The following is a 22,020-nucleotide window of genomic DNA, read 5'->3' as shown; positions in this document are numbered from 1 at the left end:
AAACGGACAAACGCAATCTCCATAATTTTGCAGTAAAATAAAAGTTACCTTCATTTGAAACTGCAGTCTAGCGAAAAAAAAATACTGTTTTTTGTTTGCAGGTTGTCTGTGGTATATAACTTTAAAAGGAGCTCTTGAAAATGCGAAAGTAACTTGAAAGATAGACTTCTGCGTTACATTTACTTATTCACGATGGGGAAGAAGATGTATGGGCAACTGGATACTGGCATGTTTTTTTTTAAATAATGCAGGTGCACGGTATGCAACTTATAGCTAAACTGCATGTTGCAATTGGTGGGTGAAGTTACTTGAGAGGCTTCTTCTTTTCGCTAAAATTAGCTGTCAGAGATTGGGAAGAACAATATAGCGCTTATGTCCAATCTAACTTCATGCGTGTTTCTTTTTATATACGCATTTGAACAATAAGCGTTGCCAGCTCAGCCCCTGACCAACTGTTCGTGCCGCAGTGCAGCTGAAGTTTCCTTTCTTCACTTAAGATATTAGCCCTGTAGTCTTCTAGATAAAAACATTTACTGCGACTAATACAATGACAGGATCCCTGCCACATCTATTACGCAGATTGGCTATGATAGTGAGATTTTTGTGGTATTCATAGGTGTTCGGAGCTGCACAAAAATGGTGCAGTGAAAAAAAATATATATATATGCAGGATGCCAATATGAATATGATTCGTGTATGGGGCGGTGGTATCTACGAGTCAGATTACTTCTACGACCTCGCCGACGAACTTGGAATTATGATCTGGCAGGACCTGATGTTCTGTGTCAGCCACTATCCCGCAGACGAAGCCTTTCTTCGCAGTGTTGCCGTTGAAGTGCGCCAACAGGTAGGTGCGCCGTCAGAGTGGCTTTGCAGGGCTTTCTGCTTCATAGGCAATCACGCATGTTGTGCATTTTGGAAGTTCGTGAGTGCCACATCGCAAACCATATGGCCAAGTTTTGCAATTGCAAGTTCAGTGGACGCAATTTGGTCAAGGGCAGCCTTATTCTTGAGAAACGGGGAACGATGACAGCTTAGCACTTTAGAGTGATTTCTCACAGTGATTGTATGTCAAAGAATTGAAGCTTGAATGGTCACGTAGAAATACGAACTGAAGGTTACTGCAGATAAGGCCAAGGGGATTTCATTTCACGGTTATGAACCCGCACAGCAGGCTGCACTGAGGCAAGTGCCCGCGTATCAACTTCCTTGACCTGCATCCGTGCCACATTCTGACGCTAGATCGTACATATGGCTGATCACTAGTATTGCACTAGCGGTGCACATGCAAAGTATTGGAGGACTCAAGGAGGCGGATTGATAAAACGAAGATGTGAGCAAGGAGCGAAGGAAGGAAGTGTTTCCATGCGCTTGACTTGTCGCTGGATGCGCCCGATGTCACACACGCACAAAAATAATTATGGGGTTTTACGTGCGAAAATCACGATCTGATTATGAGGCATGCACGGAATAATTTATACCACCTGGCGTTCTTTAACGTGCACCTAAATTTAACTACACCGGTATTTTCGCATTTCGCCCGCATCGAAATGTGGCCTCCGCGGCCGGGATTCGATCCCGTGACCTCGTACTTAGCAGCCCAACACCACAGGCACTATAACTTACACTTGTCACATCCTCGGATAGTCGCTGCTCTCCTCTGAATCTGAGCTCCCCGATTCCGGAAGCGCTCCGAATCCAAGTAGGAGATACCCAGCGCCAATAGAACAGCCGGCTGTTTTTGTATGCCTGACTTTGTTGTTAGCCCTGCAGGAGCGGAGGATGTGAAGCGCTCTGCGTCCTATTCCGACACGTAGTTTGCGAGTCGGTGAGTATTGTTAAAGACCTTTCGGATCGGTAGCCCTCCACTGCCGCTACGGCTATTTCCTCAGCTTCCGTTACCGAGCACAACAAAGTCAGGCATACAATTTTCTGGGTACCGGGACACGCTGGAATAGAAGGGAACCTAAGGGCGGACAAGGCAGCTCGAGAGCACACAAACCGAGCGGCCACAAGCACCGACCCTGAGGAACCCATATCAGTCAACCCAAGCTACTCAGACATTTTGAATTACTATAAGGGGGTCCGAATCAAATACCCTCCACCCCACAACAGCCTAAATCAGCATGAAGCAACCTCTTGGAGGAGGCTGCAAACAGGAACATATCCAAACCTAAACACACTAAGCAAGATGTTTCCCACCCAGTATAGAGACATTTGCCCCTGGTGCGGCGCCAAGCCCACCTTATATCACATTACATGGGAATGCGTTCAGAATCAACAATTCCTTCAAATAAAAGACCCGAGTGCGGAGCAGTGGGAGAGGGTGCTCGCCAGCAGCGACCCGAAAGTCCAGCATGGACTAGTAAGGCACGCTCGCCGAGTAGCCACCCTCAGTGGTGCCCTGGAATAGGGGCGTCGACCCTGCGCAGATGGGGAAGAAGACCGTGAAGACGGCCGACCGCATCTGCCACCGCTAATTTATAACCAATTAGAGCAAATAAAGTTTTTCCTCCTCCTCCTCCGGCTGTTTTTCGGAGTAGTGAGAGGGACGAACGTGATCGCTCAGGTTAGCGTTGTAACGCAGCCAGGGCCGCTGCCGATGATAATCTTCCGCGCCGCACACAAAGCGAGAATCCCTCTTCACGTGCGCAACCACGAGGTAGGGCGGGATCACGTGACCGGAACGCGGCAAGATTTCTGGGCTGCTCCGACGAAAAGTACTGGCAGCGCCCCACTCGGCGCTCAGATATGAAGCCAGGCGATCGGAAAGACAACCACCCGAATGTGGCCGGAGTGTTCCTTTTTGAGCATCCGAACAAAATCGGTCTTCTGGGAGTGGCGCTCTCGAACGACCATCCGAAAATGCCACAGGAATGAGGAATCTTGTATTGATGTCCCCGAATTCCTTTCACGCATTTTATTTGCCAGGGCAGGACAGGGCGGAGCTAAAATTGTTGTTTGTGCCAAGACCGATCCATGGCGGAAACAATCAATCTGGATGAAATGGGAGGCGGTTCTCTAACTCTGATTGTTTATTTTAGCTAAAGGTTGACTTTTCGCTTTCTGAATTTCCCTTTTGCAAAAATCACGACGATATGACACGATCGCATGGTGGCGCAGGATAAAAAAACGTTTGAAAAAGAAAAAAAGAAAAGAACCCTTAAAGGGACGTTAAAAAGATCGTTTTGACACTATCTTCGCATTCAACGCCGGCGTTTTACAATAGCGCACAGTTATCTGGCCAGTCAGGTCAGGTCGCGGGTTTGATTCCAGCTGCGGCGGCCACATTCCGCTGGGCGCTTAACGCAAAAAAAAAAAAGAAAAAAAAAGTTCACGTACCGTGCATTCAATGCGTGTAAGAAGCCCCTGGTAGTCAACATTTTTCGGGACTTCACCTCTATGGCTTGCCCAATAATCAGATCACAGTTTCAGCACGCGAAACCACATAAACCATCATCTGAAGTGAAGGCGCGACAACGACGGTGGACGAAGAGGGAACACACCCACACACACACGGCGCCCTGTTTCTTCGGCAACATGTGATAGCGTAGAAAGCGTGCTTCGGCATTCCAAGGGCCGCGTTACGAGGACGAACTTTTCAATAGTTCTTCCATCGTATACAGGGGACCTGTACTACCTGCAAAAAGGCCCTCCTTTATTAAAATTAAGGCTTGTAACTTGACAGCTGCGACGTTCTCGGACACAAAAAATGTGGTTCAATGCCGCTGTGCCTTTTGTGGTTCGCGCCTACCCCCTGGCACCGAAGAAAAAATATTGAGCGATTGCGAGAGTCATAAAACGAAAGAAAATAAAAACGTGGGTAATAAAGGTCAAGGTGATTCTCATGGTAGTGAAGAAACATGTTACTAATATTCCCCGGCTTTATGTTTCTACGTAGCGTTCATTTCGGATATGACGGGAGGTATAAACAGTGATAAAAAAATTTGAACTTCTGCACAGGTTCGTCGTCTTCAACGCCATCCCTCTCTGATTGTATGGGTTGGCAACAACGAGAATGAAAATGGCATCTACGATGACCAGTGGTAAGCAATAGCTCTTGGACTCAGTCAGGTTACGTCTGACCTGCTTCTCAACATGCAATGGAATTTATGAAAGGCTTTGGGCGACATCGTGGCTTAAATCATCGCGATATTCACCTGGGGTACAGAGTAGCACACGTGATCGGAGCATCCCATGTATTTTCTCTGATGGCTTTATGAGAGTGATTTATTAACGCTTGAAATATAAAAAAAGCGATACCTTGACAGCAATGACGCTCACTGCTGTTGAAATGGCTCTAAAGGAGTTTCAATGCTGTCTAACTGCAATGAAGTATGTCAACGTTTAGCGCACCAAAAGTGCCGACGTTGCAGAACCAGCCAAGAAGATTGCTCTTGCATTAGAAACTGGTGGAACTTAAAGAAAAAAAATTATGGGGTTTTACGTGCCAAAACTATGATCTGATTTTGTAAGCACGCCGTAATGGAACTTAAACACGCACATAACTCTAAGCTCCGGCGACCTCATGCTTAGTAGCCCAACACCATAGCCACTAAGCAACCACGGTGGGTGGATGATCTTTAAAAGGCAATATTTTGTTTTAGTTTTTGCTTCCTTTCTTGTCCGTTTAACAGGGGATACCTGTCCAGCGTTTTGGACGACTATCGAAAGCTGTACGTGTACACCGTAAAGAGAGTCATTGACAGAGAGGAGACGTCGCGCCCGTTCCTCTCTTCATCTCCCAGCAACGGCAGGGCCGGGAACCCTGCGTTTCTCAACACTTCAATTCCTAAAAACTTGACCTTGAATGAAGAAGACATCTGGCCGCGAGGTCCGCCAAACAGTGCAAACTATGGTGACAGTAAGTGCAATAGTTTGTTGCTTTCTGTCTTCCCTGTTCTCGGGACATTGCGGCTCCTCGTTACGGGTATACGTGCAGCACTCGCCGCGTGCAAGCGCCGGGCGCATGCTTCGGTATGTGCGTGTGTGTTTGTCCGCATGTGAGTGTGGGCACTGCGTTTTTTGTGCGCTTTTCTGTTTACCGAGATTGCACTGCGTCGGTGCCCCGCAACACGCACCGTCGATAGTTTTGGTTATGCATTGCAAGTTGTAATCAGGAGGTGGATTTATATTGGCATGCCTTTAGAAAGAGAACGGTTACAAACAGTCACCTGAGCCTGCTTGAGCTAAACAGTATTATATACATGCTAAAGCAATCCAGCCACTTGATACCACTCCTGAAGCCTGGAAATTCGCTTTTGACCTAGCATTTTACCGACCCATTGCGCTGTCCCGCTGCGTTGGGAAGGTCTTGGAAAGAATTGCTCTTACACGCCTCGAGTGGCATCTTGAGTGCCACAACATATACCCTGAGGCCATGGATGGGTTTAGAAGATGCCGCTCCTCTGTGGACAACGAAATTGATCTCGTGACGTCTGTCCAACGAGAAAAACCCTTCAAAGGTATATCGGTTGCACTTTAACTTGATTTGAAAGGCGCCTATGATAATGTAGCGCATGAAGCCATTGTTGGTGCGCTATAAAATAATGGAATTGGTCCGCGAATGTTTCGGTGGATTTGGAGCTATTGAACATATCCTTCTTTGTGCAAAGTTCAGATGGCCGTGACGTACCGCAGGGCGTGGTTTTTAGCCCCACTTTGTTCAACCTTGCAATCATTGGACTTGCCGAGGTTCTACAACATACAGTCAACCTTTCCATTTATGCTTACGACACATGCATATGTGTATCGGCAGTTACACGTCCCCAGGTGCGTGCGCGGCTCCAAAGAGCCATGACCCTGACATCGTCGTACCTGCGTGCTCAAGACCTAAGCATTTCGACCGAGAAGTGCGCGTTGGTCGCTTTTACCCACAAGCACATGACCTGGTACCCCCCTTTCTATTGACCACCAAACAATTTCATACACAAAATCTCACCGATTCCTAGGAGTTACTATCGACAGAGACCTTTCATGGAGCCCCCACATCTCATACATTTAGAGGCTAACCTCTATCACCAATATACTAAGGTTTCTTGCCGGTAAAACGTGGGGCACATCCATACCATCTATGCTTCAACTACACAGGACGCTCTTCCTAGGATACTTGTGATATAGCACTCAAGTGGTGTCCAATGCTAGCAAAACTAACAACCGTGTTCTACAGAGCATTCAAGGACAAGCCCTTCGAACATGTCTGGGGATACCTTGATGTGCCTCAGCTGTAGCAACTCTTGATAACGACTTACATATCGGTCGACGAACTCCGGGCGCATGTCGCCACATATTCAGAGGTCCTGACCAGCATCTCGCTCGCTTGCCTGAGAAAAGAACCAAGCAGCGTTTCTCAGATCAGTTGCGGCTAAGCATGCAGCGCTCTTGGTCACTGAGACACTCGCCCGCAACAAGAACGCCATCCCATCTGTGGTGCTTGCAAAGCCTCCTGTGTACCTTGCCGTTCCAGGAATTGCGAAGAAGGCTAGCCTGACCGCCGCTGTTCTCGAGCAGACCATATTTTATCTTTTGCATTGCTCGTACGCTAACCAAATGTATGTTTACACGGACGGTTCGGTCTCGGAAAGTTCAACGGGTTCCTTTGCTATACCATGCATCTCAATCGACATTCATCAAATTTGACTTCACACGTCACGACATCTAGAGGTTCCAAACTGGCCACTCTTCGCGCTGCTGTGGAACACATTGAACACGTTGGTATTCGAAAGCAGCCCTCCAAAGATTGCGGCGTTTACTACGTGGTAATTACGACCAGCTGGTGTCCCAAATAAACGAAATTTACCAGTGCGCTTCTGAACGAGAATATGTATAATCTTTCAGCGGCTGCCGGGACATTGTGGCATTGTTGGTAATCACCTCGCCGATGACGCTGCAAGACATGCCCAGGTTAGAGCACCGACACTCCGTATACCTTCATCGATTGTAAATGCTGCAAGAGAGCTTCGCAATCTCGTGCGTGCCATCACGTTGAGCTGCTGGCGTACGCTGCAGAACTCTAAACTTCAATTATACAGCCTCGCCCATTACTGAAACAGAAATTAGCAGCAAACATTTCACAACGTCACGAAACACTGCTGTATCGGCTGTGGGTAGGAATAGCATTCACTAACTCCTACAACTATCGTATTGGAATGGCGGACTCACTGATGTGCGCTAAGTGCAAGTGTGAAGAAACCATCAATCATATTCTGGGTCACTGTTCTCGCTCTGATAATCAACGTCAGATTCTCCAGTCTGCCTTGAATCGACTGGGTGATAGATCATTTTCAGTGGAAAAGGTCTTGGGAGCTTGGCCTCACAGTTCAGCCCACAAAGCCCCCCCCCCCCCCCCCCCCATTCGATTGCTTCTTCAGTACACCTGAAGGCAACCGACTTCAGTTCCCGACTGTAGACTTGCTGCACCTAGCTTACTGCATGTGAAAGTGCGACATAGACTCATATTCTCTCTGTCCCTTTCACTCCCCCTTCCCACGTGTAGGACAGCAAACCGGACTCAGTCTCGTTAACCTCACTGCTTTTCCTTCCTCCCTTTTCTCGCTTTCAAGGCTTAAGGAAGAGTAACAGCGTTCTGATTGACCTCTGATGGCCACTGCGACAAGCAAACAAAACACGAGCGACAGTTCATGTTATTTACGCTCTATTCAATAATCAGCGTTATGGACAAATTATTTCCTGTAACTTTATCTTTTCAAGACCTTGATCTCGCCTGGAACGGTTAGCTAGTGCACGGCCCCTTTAAATACCTCGAAACATTTGTTTTTTCGTTTCATTCTTTGCTGAACCGCTTTGCACGTGCTGTTCTATCCTTGAAGCGCCGGAAACCACCCCACCTACCGCAAGTCGCGCCTGTTTTCAAGGTTGGCGCTGTCAGGCATCCTCTACAAGAAAATTCGCTCATGCTATAACCTCTCTATCGTAAATGTGAAGCTAGCAGCTGACATCGCGAGGTCTAAATAAACAATAAATATCTACACTTCCTCACAGATCTTTCGCAGGTTATGGGTTGTATTAACCTGAATAATATACGTGCGTTCACTTTGCTCATGGATAAACATATCCGCGTGCTTCTTGTCCACTTCTTTACATCATGCGAATATGCGTACTTGCAGTTCATCAATTCAGGATGTCCTGTGGTAAAAAAAAAATCTCGTGTTTTAAACTTTGACAAGGCACTCCATTGCACAACTAAAGGCGACCAGTCCGCGTTGGGAATGAAGGCCCTGTGCTCCTCTAGTTAAGTAGCAAAAGCCTTGATCATACGTAACATGATACTTGCATACCTTTTAGCCCTTTGTTAACACTCATCGATTGGACTGCTAAAACATAAATAGATCGATTCATTAATTGATTACGCGCCACGCTCGCTCAATGGCTGTAATGTTGCTATGCGGAGCATGAGGTCGCGGATTGGATCCCCGGCTGCGGCGGGCCAGTTTTGATGCCGGCGAAAGGCCAAACGCACGTGTACTTATACCGAGTCCCCTCGTAACATCTATTGAACACAGGCTTCAATCTTTTTACATCGAAGCTGTTGAGGGCTAGTTCCCCCAGGATCGTGTCCGTCTGCAGACACAAAACTTGCCATACGTGAGCCAATTAATGAGAGCAGCATTCCGGGCAAGTTGGTAATCCATTGCTTAAATGATATTGCGCGACATAAAAAACGACACGGACGTGAGAGAAGACGACACACCAAGCGCAAGTCTTCTCTCACGTCCGTGTCGTTTTTTATGTCGCGCAATATCATTTAAGCAGTGAGCCAATTCCGAAGGTAGTGCAATGCCGGCCCGACCCGCGGCGGACGCGAAGCAGGCGTTAAGCACTCCCCATACGTGGGCCGATCCCGAAGATGTGCAATGCCGGCCCTACCCGCGGCGGAGGTGAAGCGGGTGTTAAGCACTCCCCATACGTGGGCCGATCCCGAAGATTTGCAATGCCGGCCCTACCCGCGGCGGAGGGGAAGCAGGCGTTAAGCATTCCCCATACGTGGGCCGATCCCGAAGATTTGCAATGCCGGCCCTACCCGCGGCGGACGCGAAGCAGGCGTTAAGCGCTCCCTATGCGTGGGCCGATTCCGAAGATAGTGCAATACCGGGCCCTCCCACAGCGGAGGTGCAGTTCGCCATTAAGGGACCCACATACACAGCTTCGCTGGTCATCCTTCTTCACAGAGCAGAAGGGCACTGAGTTTTTCCAATGTCAATTCGGAAACAACTGCATGAAATACTTATATTGAATAAAAAGTGAGGTGACTGAGGAAGTGTATGTAGTTAGGGGTTTAGTGATATTCTTGCGACCAGCTTTCGAGAATATTGACACTAATATGACATAGGCCGTTGTGTCATCACGGAACACGAAAATCAGCCCTGAAATGTGCTTCGAATACCGCGAGATGACATGAGAATCCATATGCAACGCGGACATGGCAACTCACCACATAATGTTGCATCTTCATTTCCCTTTTTATGCAAAATAGTTTTACCATGCCAAACGTGGAGATATTCACGTTGTTCCGGAACGCGGAGGTCCTCTTTCTGGCACCTAAGAGGGTTATTAAATATTAATTAAATTATGGGGTTTCACGTGCCAAGACCACGATCTGATTGTGAGGCACGTCGTAGTGGGGAACTCTGTAAATTTAGATTACCTGCGGTTCTTTAACGTGCAGCTAAATCTAAGTACACGGGTTTTTTTCGCAGTTCGCCCCCGTCGAAATAGGGCTGCCATGGCCGGGGTTCGATCCCGCGACCTCGTGCTTAGCAGCCAGACACCATAGCCACTAAGCAACTACAGTGGGTAAACAGGGTTATCTAAACCAAAGATGAGTATTTCACGTTCGCAACATGACAGTAAGTAATAAGAACCGTCTTTCAAAGCGTTGAGGTCCTTCGGGTTTCAGGTGGATCAAATACACGTTAAATAACTCCATGAGCTCTAACTTAATCCGGAACCCTGGCATATCATCATAACCAACCGTGCAGTTTCGGGACGCCAAATAGCATACGTTAACATTAATTGTTTTGTTGATTGTTTGGCTGACCAGAGCAAAATACAAAGCAGGAGCAATGGTGTAGTACGATGTCATTGCAATTCCCTCGCGCGTTCAGTCACTTCTTTAAGACATTTCGAACGCTGGTTTTGTGACCGTATATGCTTTGGAGCATTGAGCATATAGCGAAGAGTTCTGTCTCATGTGGCCTGTCTCTTACTAGTATTATTTCTGTCTCTCTTTTCGGTAAAGTGCATTTCTACAGATACGATGATGACATCTGGGACCCGACGTCGTACCCGATTGCCCGATTCATGAGTGAGTTCGGCCTCCAGTCCTACCCGTCTGCTGAAACCATGCGAAAAGTAGCGCCAGAATCGGCGCTCGTATACCCCTTCTCACCATTCCTCCAATACAGACAGCGTCACGTCGGAGGTACTGGCAATTTCGTTTGCGCTGTTTTAAGAGCGCTTGGTGCTGTGGTCTACGAAATGTAACAATGAAATTAATCGATGGAATAGGTGGGATCACTGACAGATGCCTATAGCCTATTCTTAACGCAGACTGAGACAACGTGGCACCACTGTCACGTGCCAAAAGTACGAGCGAATTGCAATCCCTAAGCTGGAAATACTTTAATTCAACAAGACGTTGGGATCGACATGAGAACAGCACGAGTAAACAAAGGAAGCCCAAACGGGTCTTCGAAGAAGGAAAGCCTCGCAAGTAAAAAATTTAGCCCGTTATCAGGATAGGATCCGGGACCGTCCCCTTAGCTGATAGTCATTTCAACTGAGACTCAATAAGGTGGCTATCAGCTGGCACCATGACGTGCTGGGTAATCGACATGTATTTGCTCACCGAGGTGACTACTCGCAGCAGAACAAAATGTTTCGCACGTCTTCGCTAGTAGAGGTAGAATGTGTACACTGAAGCTGAAAAAGCTGACGCGTATGACTGATTCTCACTTGAGCAAAGGCTGAACAGGTTCAGAACCAGCAGGTATTGCTCCTGCGAAAGACAGACAGAAGATGCCAGACCATTTACCAAATCCTGTTGCGATCCTCCTCCCCTACAGGTAATAAAGAAATAGTACGGTCTCTGAAGCACCACTTCACCATACCAACAGACGAGTGGAACGTCAACGGAACAGAAAACGGATACAGCATGGTCTCATACTTGAGCCAAGTAAGTGTGTTTAGAACGTGCTGCTTCCGTGCATAGCTAGCATCACTAGAAGCTCCAGAGAAAGTTTACTGCATCTAGATTGTTATTTAACAACAAGCAGCAATATGCAAAAAAACTAACTTTTAATTGGCAGACTTTGCTATTGCTATTGCTAATCTCAAGACAAAAACAGTGACTGGGTATTTTTCGACACTGTGTATAGTCGTTTTACTTCCCAAAATTTTTCTGTTATTGCTCAAATAAAAGAAAAATAAATAGCCGAGAGTTTGAAGATTATTTTCGAGGGTGCCTAGATGCTTACTCGACAGATATCCCTGTGCAACTGAAGCATCAGGACATCGAACTGAATGCTTTTTTTTTATGCCGCTAGCAGTATAACGGAAACCAGATGCAAGCTGTCGCTTCAGAAGTTCACGAATAATTTTTATCTGAGATCACGCAAATCACATGCAGTCACATGAAGCTGTCTATTGGTGTTAGGATAAATTTTTTCCTAGAGGTGCATTGACAAATAGCCGTATAGAGCGTGCGGTAATCTACTGAGAGGCTTTTGGAACTGAAGTAGGCAGTTTCCTGCCTAATTATTCTTTATGTGCTCAGTAAGAAACTTTACAGGGTTGTTTTGAGCATGTTGTGCATCCATGTAATACTTCAGCGCACACATATGCGATCAGACACGTGCAACATAATCTGAACTGCGACGATACTCTGTCACTTTTTTCTCAGACTTGTTCTATGATCACCATTTGTCCTGAAAGTTATATATAGCTTTTCTAACGATGCTTTCCTCTAGTCTTCCTATGTACGTTTAAATCCTTAAAAAACATGATGCAGTTGTCTTTGTTGCTCACTGAGTGCCATCCTCAGGGCATTTTTCCCTATCTCGTTTCAAAAACAAAACGAACACAGGTGGTGCAAGCCGAAGGTGTTCGCACCGGTTGCGAGTCGTTCCGACGTTGGCGCAGCTACCTCGGTCCTGTCGGTCGCGGTAACACCATGGGCGTTCTTTTCTGGCAGCTCAACGAAATCTGGCAGGCCCCGTCGTGGTCTTCCATTGGTCAGTAAGGCCGCCTACCAAGCGTTTAGCCGCTTTTCCACGATATACGAGAATAGTTTATGCTAAGGCCTGATAATGTCGCACAGAAACGCACAGAATTGTAAAGAAAACAAATAAACAGAAGGCTAGAACTCCGAGCTTCCAACCCCATAAGTAGGCAGCAATAAGGTATATTGCAGTTCTGTAAACTGCCTGTAATACACAATTAATTGCCGATGAGATGAACGTATAACACGTCAATTTGTCACCCTGATTTATTCAGTTCTGCAAACATGCAGTATAAATAAAATATGCAGTTTAGTTTTTAATTTCCTACGCAAAGGCAGTCCATTTTAAGGACGCTATCATATCCAGATTGCAGAATTACAGCATATTGTTGAGCAGTTTCCTAGTTACAATCTTGACGCCGCCATTGTCTTTTCAGGTTCGTTTTTTTAACTACACTCATTACGTAAAGTTTTGAAGCTTATATGAGAATTTTGGTCCCTCATCACATTTTAGTGTTGACCTTTGCATATAAGTGCAAAAAAACTTCTTTCAGAGCGCTTGAGTGGTTATCTGAGGAGGGAACATTTGCGTTTCAGGTGGTACTTAAAAAAACGCGGTAATCGGCTGGCTTTACGTAGTCTTTACGTGTCCACTGCGGTACACGCTGATTTCAAGTGACAAACGTCCTAAAAATGGCTTCAGGCTTGCAAATACTGGTGCAGAATAAACCGTAGTCGAATATTGGAAGAACTCTAACCTTGTATCCATGAGTCGAATACTTAGATACACAATGAAGCTTTCCTTCGGTACAAAATCTTGAATATTGGCACGGGCGTAGCTTTGAACAAGAAATTTGGGCGAAGTTTGATGGTTAAAAAAGAAAGGGTGTGAGAGGGCGGCGACAAAAGGATGTGTAAGCATCGCGCGACATTTCCAGTTCTTGCTGAACGTACGTCTGCAAAATCCGCGCATATTTACATCACTGTTTGATCTGTAGAATAGCCAAATGAGTTCTTCCCCGTTAAAATATTGTTGCCGGACCGACTTGACCATATTTATTATCTACACTATTATTGTGCACAGCTCAACATAAATGTTCCTTCTCTAAGTGTGACCTTGTGAAACAGCGATGATAATGTAATGTTCAAGTGAATGAACGGAAACATAGAAAAGGTGAGTCTTTTGGAAAAGACAAACCTTTTTTCTTCTACGTCCTCTGAAACAACGTCCTCTGATGCTACGGACAATGTTTCGTCTCGTCCACTCAGTCACGGTCTACAATATACGCTGAAACAGTGGTTTGCTGAGACAGACCGAGACGTCATGCACATCTATTGAAAACATGGACGTAGCTGAGGCAAGTAATGTACCTGTCACCACGTGATCAAACATGACGGCGCCCACGGAATCGCCGTGAAAAGGGTCTATTCTCAAACGACCCTCGACTCAGCGCTCTCCTTTCACTCTATGGATGTATGGTTGGATGTATATGTATGCTATAAGCGGGACGATGGGTTTCGCCACCAAGCTCTTGTTCTTATTTTGCCTAATGTCCTACCTGTCTTTTTTTTTAAGCACACAAGGAATTCCCAGCATCGAACTTTCTGAACCACTATTGAGAACTTTGTTTTTTTACGCGTCAGTTGTTTATGGTCTCCCTACTTTTCTGCCACCAAACCTCCAATCGCCCTGTACTAATCTTTATTGCGGACATATTTACTTTCCCCCGGCTATTCCTGAACCTAAGGGCCTCAAGGAGGCCAGCCGATCCTAAACCGACAGCTGGGTTCACAGCTGAGTCTTCACATTCTAATAAAACATGTTCCATCTTTTCCCGATATTTATCGCAGCAACCCCAAGCTTCGTCTTCCGTGGTGTACCTCGCTTTATAATTGAGCGTTCTAAGGCATCCTTATCTCGCTTCGAAAAGTACAGAACTTCTCTTTGAGTTATCATAAATAGTTTCTTTCCTAAGGGGAGGAAGGGTACTCTTTAAGTGTCCACCTAGTGGACATTTCCATTTTATCTGCTGCTGAAGTTTTGATTGGCCGGGCTGGGGTACATGTCAAAAGGAGACAGGCGCTCCCAGCCAATCAGTGCTTAAGCAGCAGACGAAATGGACATGTCCACAAGGTGCACACTTACAGAATACTTCCCAGATTTCGCTTTTACCTCTAAGGTAAAAGCGAAATCTGCGAAGTATTCTGTAAACATTTATTGCGGTAGCAACTGTATGGACGCCCCAGGCGCATTTCTACCGTCGGCGTCGCCGTGATGTTCTGTATAAAGTCCAAGGGCGATAAAATCGTCGCCGCGTGCCGTATGCAGTATGTGCCAGTGAAAGCGTGCGAGAGTGAGCCGGCGATCGTGGCTCAATCTCGAGCACGCAACGGCGGAAAGCGGGGAAGAAGCGCGCCGCCTTCCGCCGCACGCAAGGCTCCGCGGGGAGGGTAGGGAGGGGGGGGTGCGTTCTACTTTGGGCGGCCCGGTCAGGTCGCTGTATTTGAAAGCCATTTGAGGCGGGTACATAGTCCGCGCTGTTCTGTCTTTTCGCAGCGTAGTTCGAGTAGGGGATGCGGGCGGCTGCACGAAGGGCAATTCTCTCGCTGCTGCCACGTTTCCTCACTGCTGCGTTTTGACAGCGAGTTTCCGTGGTAATCGAGTGAGATGTGTTCTTGTTTGCTTGTGCGTGCGTAACCTCATGCTTGTTAATTTAGTTAGTATGCCTATGTTTACAAGTTTATACGACCGATAAAACTACCCTCCTTACTTCATATAGCTGTCCACTAATTTGCTATCGTAATCGATGCCTCACCTTTAGGGCACAACTGCGACTTGTTTTCTCACGTATTTCTGACAACCAACGTTCGCTTTCACCTTTAATCTTTGCATGGACCAGTATTTAAACTATGCTTTTGTTCTCCCGGTATATTTCCCATTTTCTATCAATTTCATCCTGCGGCAACTGTGCATTTTTTGCCTGCCTATGCCCTCGTGGTGCTTTCTGTAGTTGTCGATCGCTTCCCGCATCTCCCTGTTCCACTAGCTTTTCGTTTTCCTTTTTCCTTTCAAACAAGCATGTTGCTTCTTTTTTCTAATTTTTCTTGTCATTACACTTAGAAGCTCACTATATTCCCACTTCTTGCTTAGCCATTTGCTAAGTTCCTTCTCGACTCTTTCGGCTGCTTTTTATTTGTTGGGTGTTCAAACTTGGACTGACCATTCTTCGTTCTTTACTCTCTTTCCAAAATACATATAAAATTTTCAAAATGATGCGTTTAGTGTCACTCCTTATGTTGATATACCCTTCCTTGTCAATGACCATTTCTCTCAACTTGTATATCCCTTGTGTCATCAGACAGTAATCGATGATCAATTGCCTGTTTCCGCCATTCCATGTAATCTGCCCATCACATTTAGGCAACGTATTCACCATAATGAGATTACATTGCTCACCGAGATCTAGCATTAACTTTCCGTTGTTGCCGGTATAATCGTCTAGATCCTGTAAGTGGGCATTCATGTCACCTAACAGGATAATTTCGGCATTATTCCTGAAAACCTTAATGTCAGCCCTTCGGCATTCCATTAACTCTTGAGTCGTATCTCTGCAATTTTCTCCCGTCCACAAATACATAACGGCCAGCCAAGTTTTCTTTCCACTCGCTGTGCCTGATAACCAAAGATGCTTTCGACAATTAGCATTCACCCTCCGCGGTGGCTTAGCGGCTCTGGGGTTTCGCTGCTAAGCACGAGATCACGCGATCAAATCCTGGCCGCTGCGGCCGCATTTGGATGCTGCGAAATGCAAGAACGCCCGTGTCCCGTGCATTGGGGGCATGTTAAGGGTGCCCTGAAGGCCAAAGTTAATATGGACTCCCCCACTACGGTGTGCCTCATAATCAAATCGTGGTTTTGGCACGTAATACTCCAGAATTCAATTAATTCAATTTGAAATTATCCTTCCTCATTTGGCTCCATCAGTTATGAGCATTCTAACTTCCACTCCTTTCCTTTCCGATTTATTTCTGTTGCGCCCTTCCCAAATATCATTCTGCATCACTAGTGGCTCGTCTAAGTCTTTGAGGTGTGTTCCTGTAAACGCATGCGGATGCTGTCTATTTGTTCTCTTTTTAACTGCTCTTCAATCTCAAGTCACTTTAGTTTTTTTCTGCTGCCCTGCATGTTTCTGTAGCCTACTGCACGGCGAGCTCTCGTCTTTTTTCGTTTCGTCCTTTTTTTCGTTATCGACGATTATGCTAGTCTGAGTTTCTTCTAGGGGACCTTATTCATTACTACCTACCCTGGTCGCCTGAGCGCCCGTGGGGCCCCCAAAAGAGCAATTGCTCGAACAGCCAACAGGCAGCCCACTTCTTGTCCAAGGCTGCAATTCAAGTGGATGCCGTCTCGTTGAAAACCCCCGTACCTTTTCACTTCCCTGTTTACTTCCACAATTTGAAACCCTTTCTCTCGTCTCATCCTCCATATAGCCTCATCTGCTGCCCCAATCGCTCTTTGCACTTTAGTGCCACGTAAAGGTAATACCTCGGGATACCGTGCACACCACAATCTGCACGAAACATCTCGCGCTGTTCCGCACAGCACCGCCCCTCGGCTGAAGACGATGCTACGCTCCTCCATAATTGCCGTGGGGTGTCACTGACGCGCAGTGACCACTTTCTTTCCACGGGCAGTGCCGCCATCTATTTTCTCGAGTCGAGGTGGTGTGTTGAGTGGAGGAACGTTCTAGAACGCAGCGGTTAGAGTCGCAAGGAGTGAGGAAGGCCAACCAACCAATGGCTAGTGCAACGAATACTAGCTTTTTGTGACCTCGAGTTCTTTAATTGAGCTGTCAAATACGTATTTTTAGTATGTATGTATGTATGTATGTATGTATGTATGTATGTATGTATGTATGTATGTATGTATGCATGTATGCATGTATGCATGTATGCATGCATGCATGCATGCATGCATGCATGCATGCATGTATGTATGTATGTATGTATGTATGTATGTATGTATGTATGTATGTATGTATGTATGTATGTATGTATGCATGCATGCATGCATGCATGCATGTATGTATGTATGTATGTATGTATGTATGTATGTATGTATGTATGTATGTATGTATGTATGTATGTATGCTTTATATCGAAAACTTTATGTCACCTTATATAAAAGATTTCGCTGGGCTAGTTGGTGAAACTTCGACACACCCAAATTAGGCACGGATACAATGTTAGGACATTAGGCGCATGTGCATACATATTTGGACGTATGTACGAGAGTCAATTGTTGTCTTGCTTTGTGACCTAACCACATCGTTTATTTCTCTCACTTTCAGAGTACGGTGGTCGTTGGAAAATGCTGCACTACTTCGCCAAGAAATTCTTCAGTCCCGTGCTCGTGTCACCGTTTATATATGGAACGGATCTCTGCGTCTTTGTTGTCAACGACAAACTTTTGCCGTTGCATGATGTTTTGCTCAGGATTCTAGTGTACCAGTGGGCATCGTTCATTCCTGTGCGCTCGATGACAGTTCGTCTGACAGTGGTAAGTGAGACTCGCAATGCACGGCGTGCAATAAATGAATGAATGAATGAATGAATGAATGAATAAACGAGAAGAAAGAAAGAAAGAAAGAAAGGAAAAAGCACTGCGTTATGTAAAGTCGATTTCGTGTTAAAGAGAGTGCTTAGGTGCGCCTCGTAGTTTTGAAAAACGCTTGAGCTGCGGACGTAATTGGTAGCGGTGTCCCTAGGGGCAACCCATTTAAACGGGTTAGTGGTCGGCGCATAATTGTATTTCTATTGCACCTTGTATTCTGACATTTCTGTAAACGTAGGCGAAAGTAATTACATCGGTAATGTTCCCTTCATTGTGCTTTCTGTTGTACCTTCACGCCATGAACAAACCGTTAGATTGAGGGGTTTAGCATTGCAAAGGAACATTTGGGCCGTATTATGTAGGAATTATTTCCAACTGATTGCATTCTTTTTTATCACAAATCGCGACCAGTCGCAGTTACAGGCGATAACGTGTTGTCCTGTCCGGCAATGATAAAAAGCAAGAACAATGGAAAATATAACGCGTCGTTACATGATACGGCCCCCTGTTGGTAAGGTAGACACCGCATTAAAGAGCTTCAATATAACTTGGAACAAATTGCACAGTTTAACGTCGAGCTAAGTGAAAGCTTATATCAGAAAGTGGCCACCGCAGGCAAAAATCGATCCCGACGAAATGTAGGTAAACTAATGTTTCAGAATAGGAAGCGTGCGGGTAGTAAACCTAACAAAGCTATGTTCAACCAGCTCAGTTTGCGTCGACATGGTGCCATGAAATAAAGAAGCGCCAAAGACAACATTGGCGCTCTGGCAGTGGACAGTGTGATTTTTTCTTGCTTATTTTTGCGGGTGAGATGATCGCGGTACCTTATAAAGAACGGCTTCCTTGTGATGAGTGTGTCCGACTTCGTCAAACTTCCACGTTTCACGCGCATTGAATTTGAATCAATCGCAGCAAACACCAGATAATTTTGTACTGACCCGCCGAGGTGGATTTGGGGCTGTGGCACTGCGCTGGTGAGTACGAGGTTGCGGGTTCGGTTCCCGGCCCCGGTGGCCGCAATCCGATGGTATGCTACAACGCATTATGCCGAATGCCAAAACTCTATAGTGTACCATGCTTTGGATGCCCGTTAAAGAATCGCAGGTGGCCAGAATTGATGCTAAACCCTTCACCACGGAGTCCCCTATAATAATTGATGCTGTTTCGGGCCGTTAAATCAGAGAATTTAATTCTGAAGTTGAAACTGATCGCCGTAATAATGTTGCAGAGCAAGGGGCGCACTTTCTCGCCCATTGGTTTTCTTACTCCCGTATTCCCACTAGAAGCTTTTCCTCCTCTCTGTTGAGTACGCCACCCGACTGAAGGCACTTTGCTTCTCAGTAATTGTTGTGAAGTGTGCGTGCAGTGTAATGACCGCTTTTTTCGAAGGGTGGAAGCTGCCATCCACTTTCCTGGGCCTAGGTGGAGTGTTGAGTGGACAAACGTTCTAGAATACAGGGGGTTATCATCCTCTTTCCGATGGGCTGACATTTTTACGGCTGTGGTCTATGAATTATATATACATATATATATATATAAGTAGCAGTCGTTACCCACCACGCGATGATGTCATGTCGTGTGTTCGCGATGTAGGCATCGTTGTCTTCATTTGAAAACGTCTTTTTTCGTTGCTGGCTCTTCCGCAAAAGAGGGCTTTAGCGAATCGTCGGCCTTGTCAACCTATGTCAGCCGTTTACGAATGGGCCGCTTAACCGACCTGAAGCAGGATTCCGATGGGATGTCTAGTTGCCAAATGAAACCTTTTCAAGGTTCGCTTACATATCACCTCGGAGATAACGGCATGCACTTGAATTCTCCAACAAGACTGACCATTTAAAGAAGCTCGCGATGCAACGTCCACTTGCCATCTCTGCAATGTCAACTATTTTGCAGGCTACCCTAAGAAATGAGGCTGTTCGTCTTTGAATTCACGCTACGTACAGCATGAAAATTTGCAAATATAAAGGCCTTCTTTCGCATTTACCAATTGTTATATAATTTTGTAAGTGCAATGAATTCACTCTGCGGGGTGCATAATGTGAAAGCACTTCCAGATGTCTTCTAATCTCAGGTACAAATATATTTAGGTGCAGTCCTAATCTTGTTTTCTTTTCTTCTTCGGGCAACAAAGAAAATCAGAACAGTAAGTTAATCGATGCCACTGCCGATGTTTGCAGCCTGCTGCCAGCTCTTATGATGCAGTCAAGATAGAATTGGGCCGCCTGTGGAAATCCAGCTCGTGCTCGCGCGAGCGTTGCTTCTTGTGGTTTATGCTCGAAGACAATTCAACGGGGTCTCTGCTTGCACCAGAGGCTTACGTGCTGCCCGCGAAGCCTAAACGGGCACTCCTGAGGCCGGCAACAATAAAGGTAACGTTCTTAACAGGCTTTTACCGGTATTTCACTAAGCACAGGTGCAAATAGGATTTGCCTACCGATCAGGTGTGATGAATGTTTGTGGATGGATTGGGTGTTCGTTAATGATCCCATGTGGTCAAACTTTATCCGTAGTCCCTCACTACGGCATGCCTCATAATCAGATCGTGGTTCTGGCACGTAAAAACCCAGAATCGAAATTCTTTTCCTGATTACTTTTGCGTAAGTTTGTCCTACCTGACCTTTCATTTCTTTTTTCAGGTGTGGTCCGTAACGGGACCGACTTCTTCCGACTTGGAGCCAGATGCGTACAAGTATGACGTGCAGATTCGCACGGACAACGTGGCACTTTTCGTGTGGCTCGACTCGCGTGCTGTGAGAGGTCGCTTCTCGGACAACGGCTTTCTCCTGAAAGATCCCGTCAAGATGGTCCAGTTTCGCACCTCCGAGGGCGTGATGTCCGAGCAGCTTCACGAGGCCATAACCATTTATACGATGTCAGGGGCAAACGGTAACGACCAAAAACGAGATTCGCTCGTTTCCCAGTGATAAACTGTATCGCGGAAGTATTATTAAGTGAATGTGTACAAAACATTTTCGCGAAGGAAAACTGCGTATATGCTGTCATGATGCAGGACATTTAGGTATGCTCCTTTTGAGGGGCTTGTGCGATTTTTATGAATTCAGTCGTCATAGTTCTGCATTACGTAGGCCGAGAAAAACAAAAACAAAAGTCAATTGCACGAACTTCAGCATCTCCTTCGTTTGTACTGCTTGCTTATAGGTGTGCGCTTACCGACGTTTCTCTCCAATTTCAGAAAGAAACTAAGCGCAACAACAGATCGAACTTAATATACTGGTTTATTTTAGCGAATTACTGCGAAGTGAGCGGTTCTAGAAGCACCGTGTAGGGCTTGCCAAGACGTGAATTTCTAATAGTTTTAAGAACCACAGAAAACGGCTGAAAAGCAATGTGTCCGTCATACTGCGTATTTGAAACAAATACTGTAAAGGATCTGTGTTTGTCCCTTCGATGACGTCTGCGCAGGGGATGTTGTAGGTTTTGTCCGTTTTGCTTGTTAAATGAATTTCTCGTGATTTTGCCATATTTTATCTTTTTCTGACCGTTTCACAACTCTTCACCATTTGGCATGAATCGCTTGCTATTCCACTTCGTCGCTGATATAGCCAGCTTTCCACAAAGCAACCCAATAGGGCTATACTATACCGACACAATCAGGTGCACTCTCTCCGAAGGAAACACAACGATATCAGATCAAGAAAGACTACATGTATAGAATTGTAAGAGACGCATAACGTATAGAATTAGCTGAAGGTTGTTGCTAGAAATTTCTATGTTTGTCTAAAGCCGCTAAAAATTACTGCAAACGTACAGTTACAAAAAAAAGATTTTTTTCTCGGCCTAGTACTTGTTCGTATATACAATGCTGGCAGAGTTGGTATGTTGGTTGAGAATATGTTGTCAATATTACCAGATGATTTGAAGATTGCCTCCACGTGCTGAACACCGTTCTTTGTTTTTCTGTGGCCGAAGCGCTTTACCTCCGCGTTACTCTATAAGAAGCAGGTGCGAGTACTTGTGATGCGCGACATATATGAGCACGGTGTTGTCAAGTGCTGTGGAAAACAGAGAGAGAGCAGGGAACAACTGACAATGTGCCATCTTGCATTCGGTAGGTCCTGGCTCTACAGCGCGGGCAAATTGGTAAATGTGCAATAAACGTTGAGATTCGTCAAAGCGAAAGCGCACTTCCACATGAGGGCTCGGA

General features: G+C 45.9%; 1 protein-coding gene across 1 annotated transcript in view; it reads left to right on the top strand.

Annotated features, from left to right (window-relative positions):
- The window catches only part of LOC126532058 (beta-mannosidase-like), a 29,582-nt gene extending 8,769 nt beyond the window's left edge, over positions 1 to 20,813 (top strand). The window contains exons 9-15 of the mRNA XM_055070503.1: positions 671 to 847; positions 3,964 to 4,046; positions 4,638 to 4,864; positions 11,085 to 11,194; positions 12,104 to 12,251; positions 17,590 to 17,816; positions 20,492 to 20,813. Of these exons, the coding sequence (XP_054926478.1) occupies positions 671 to 847; positions 3,964 to 4,046; positions 4,638 to 4,864; positions 11,085 to 11,194; positions 12,104 to 12,251; positions 17,590 to 17,816; positions 20,492 to 20,779 (1,260 nt within the window). The 3' untranslated portion in view covers positions 20,780 to 20,813. The remainder of the gene's footprint in view (positions 1 to 670; positions 848 to 3,963; positions 4,047 to 4,637; positions 4,865 to 11,084; positions 11,195 to 12,103; positions 12,252 to 17,589; positions 17,817 to 20,491) is intronic.
- Positions 20,814 to 22,020: the final 1,207 nt, after the last annotated feature.

Source organism: Dermacentor andersoni, chromosome 5 (assembly GCF_023375885.2).
Source record: "Dermacentor andersoni chromosome 5, qqDerAnde1_hic_scaffold, whole genome shotgun sequence".
NCBI classification, from domain to species: Eukaryota; Metazoa; Arthropoda; class Arachnida; order Ixodida; family Ixodidae; genus Dermacentor; species Dermacentor andersoni.
This window is presented reverse-complemented; position numbering and strand designations above follow the sequence as displayed.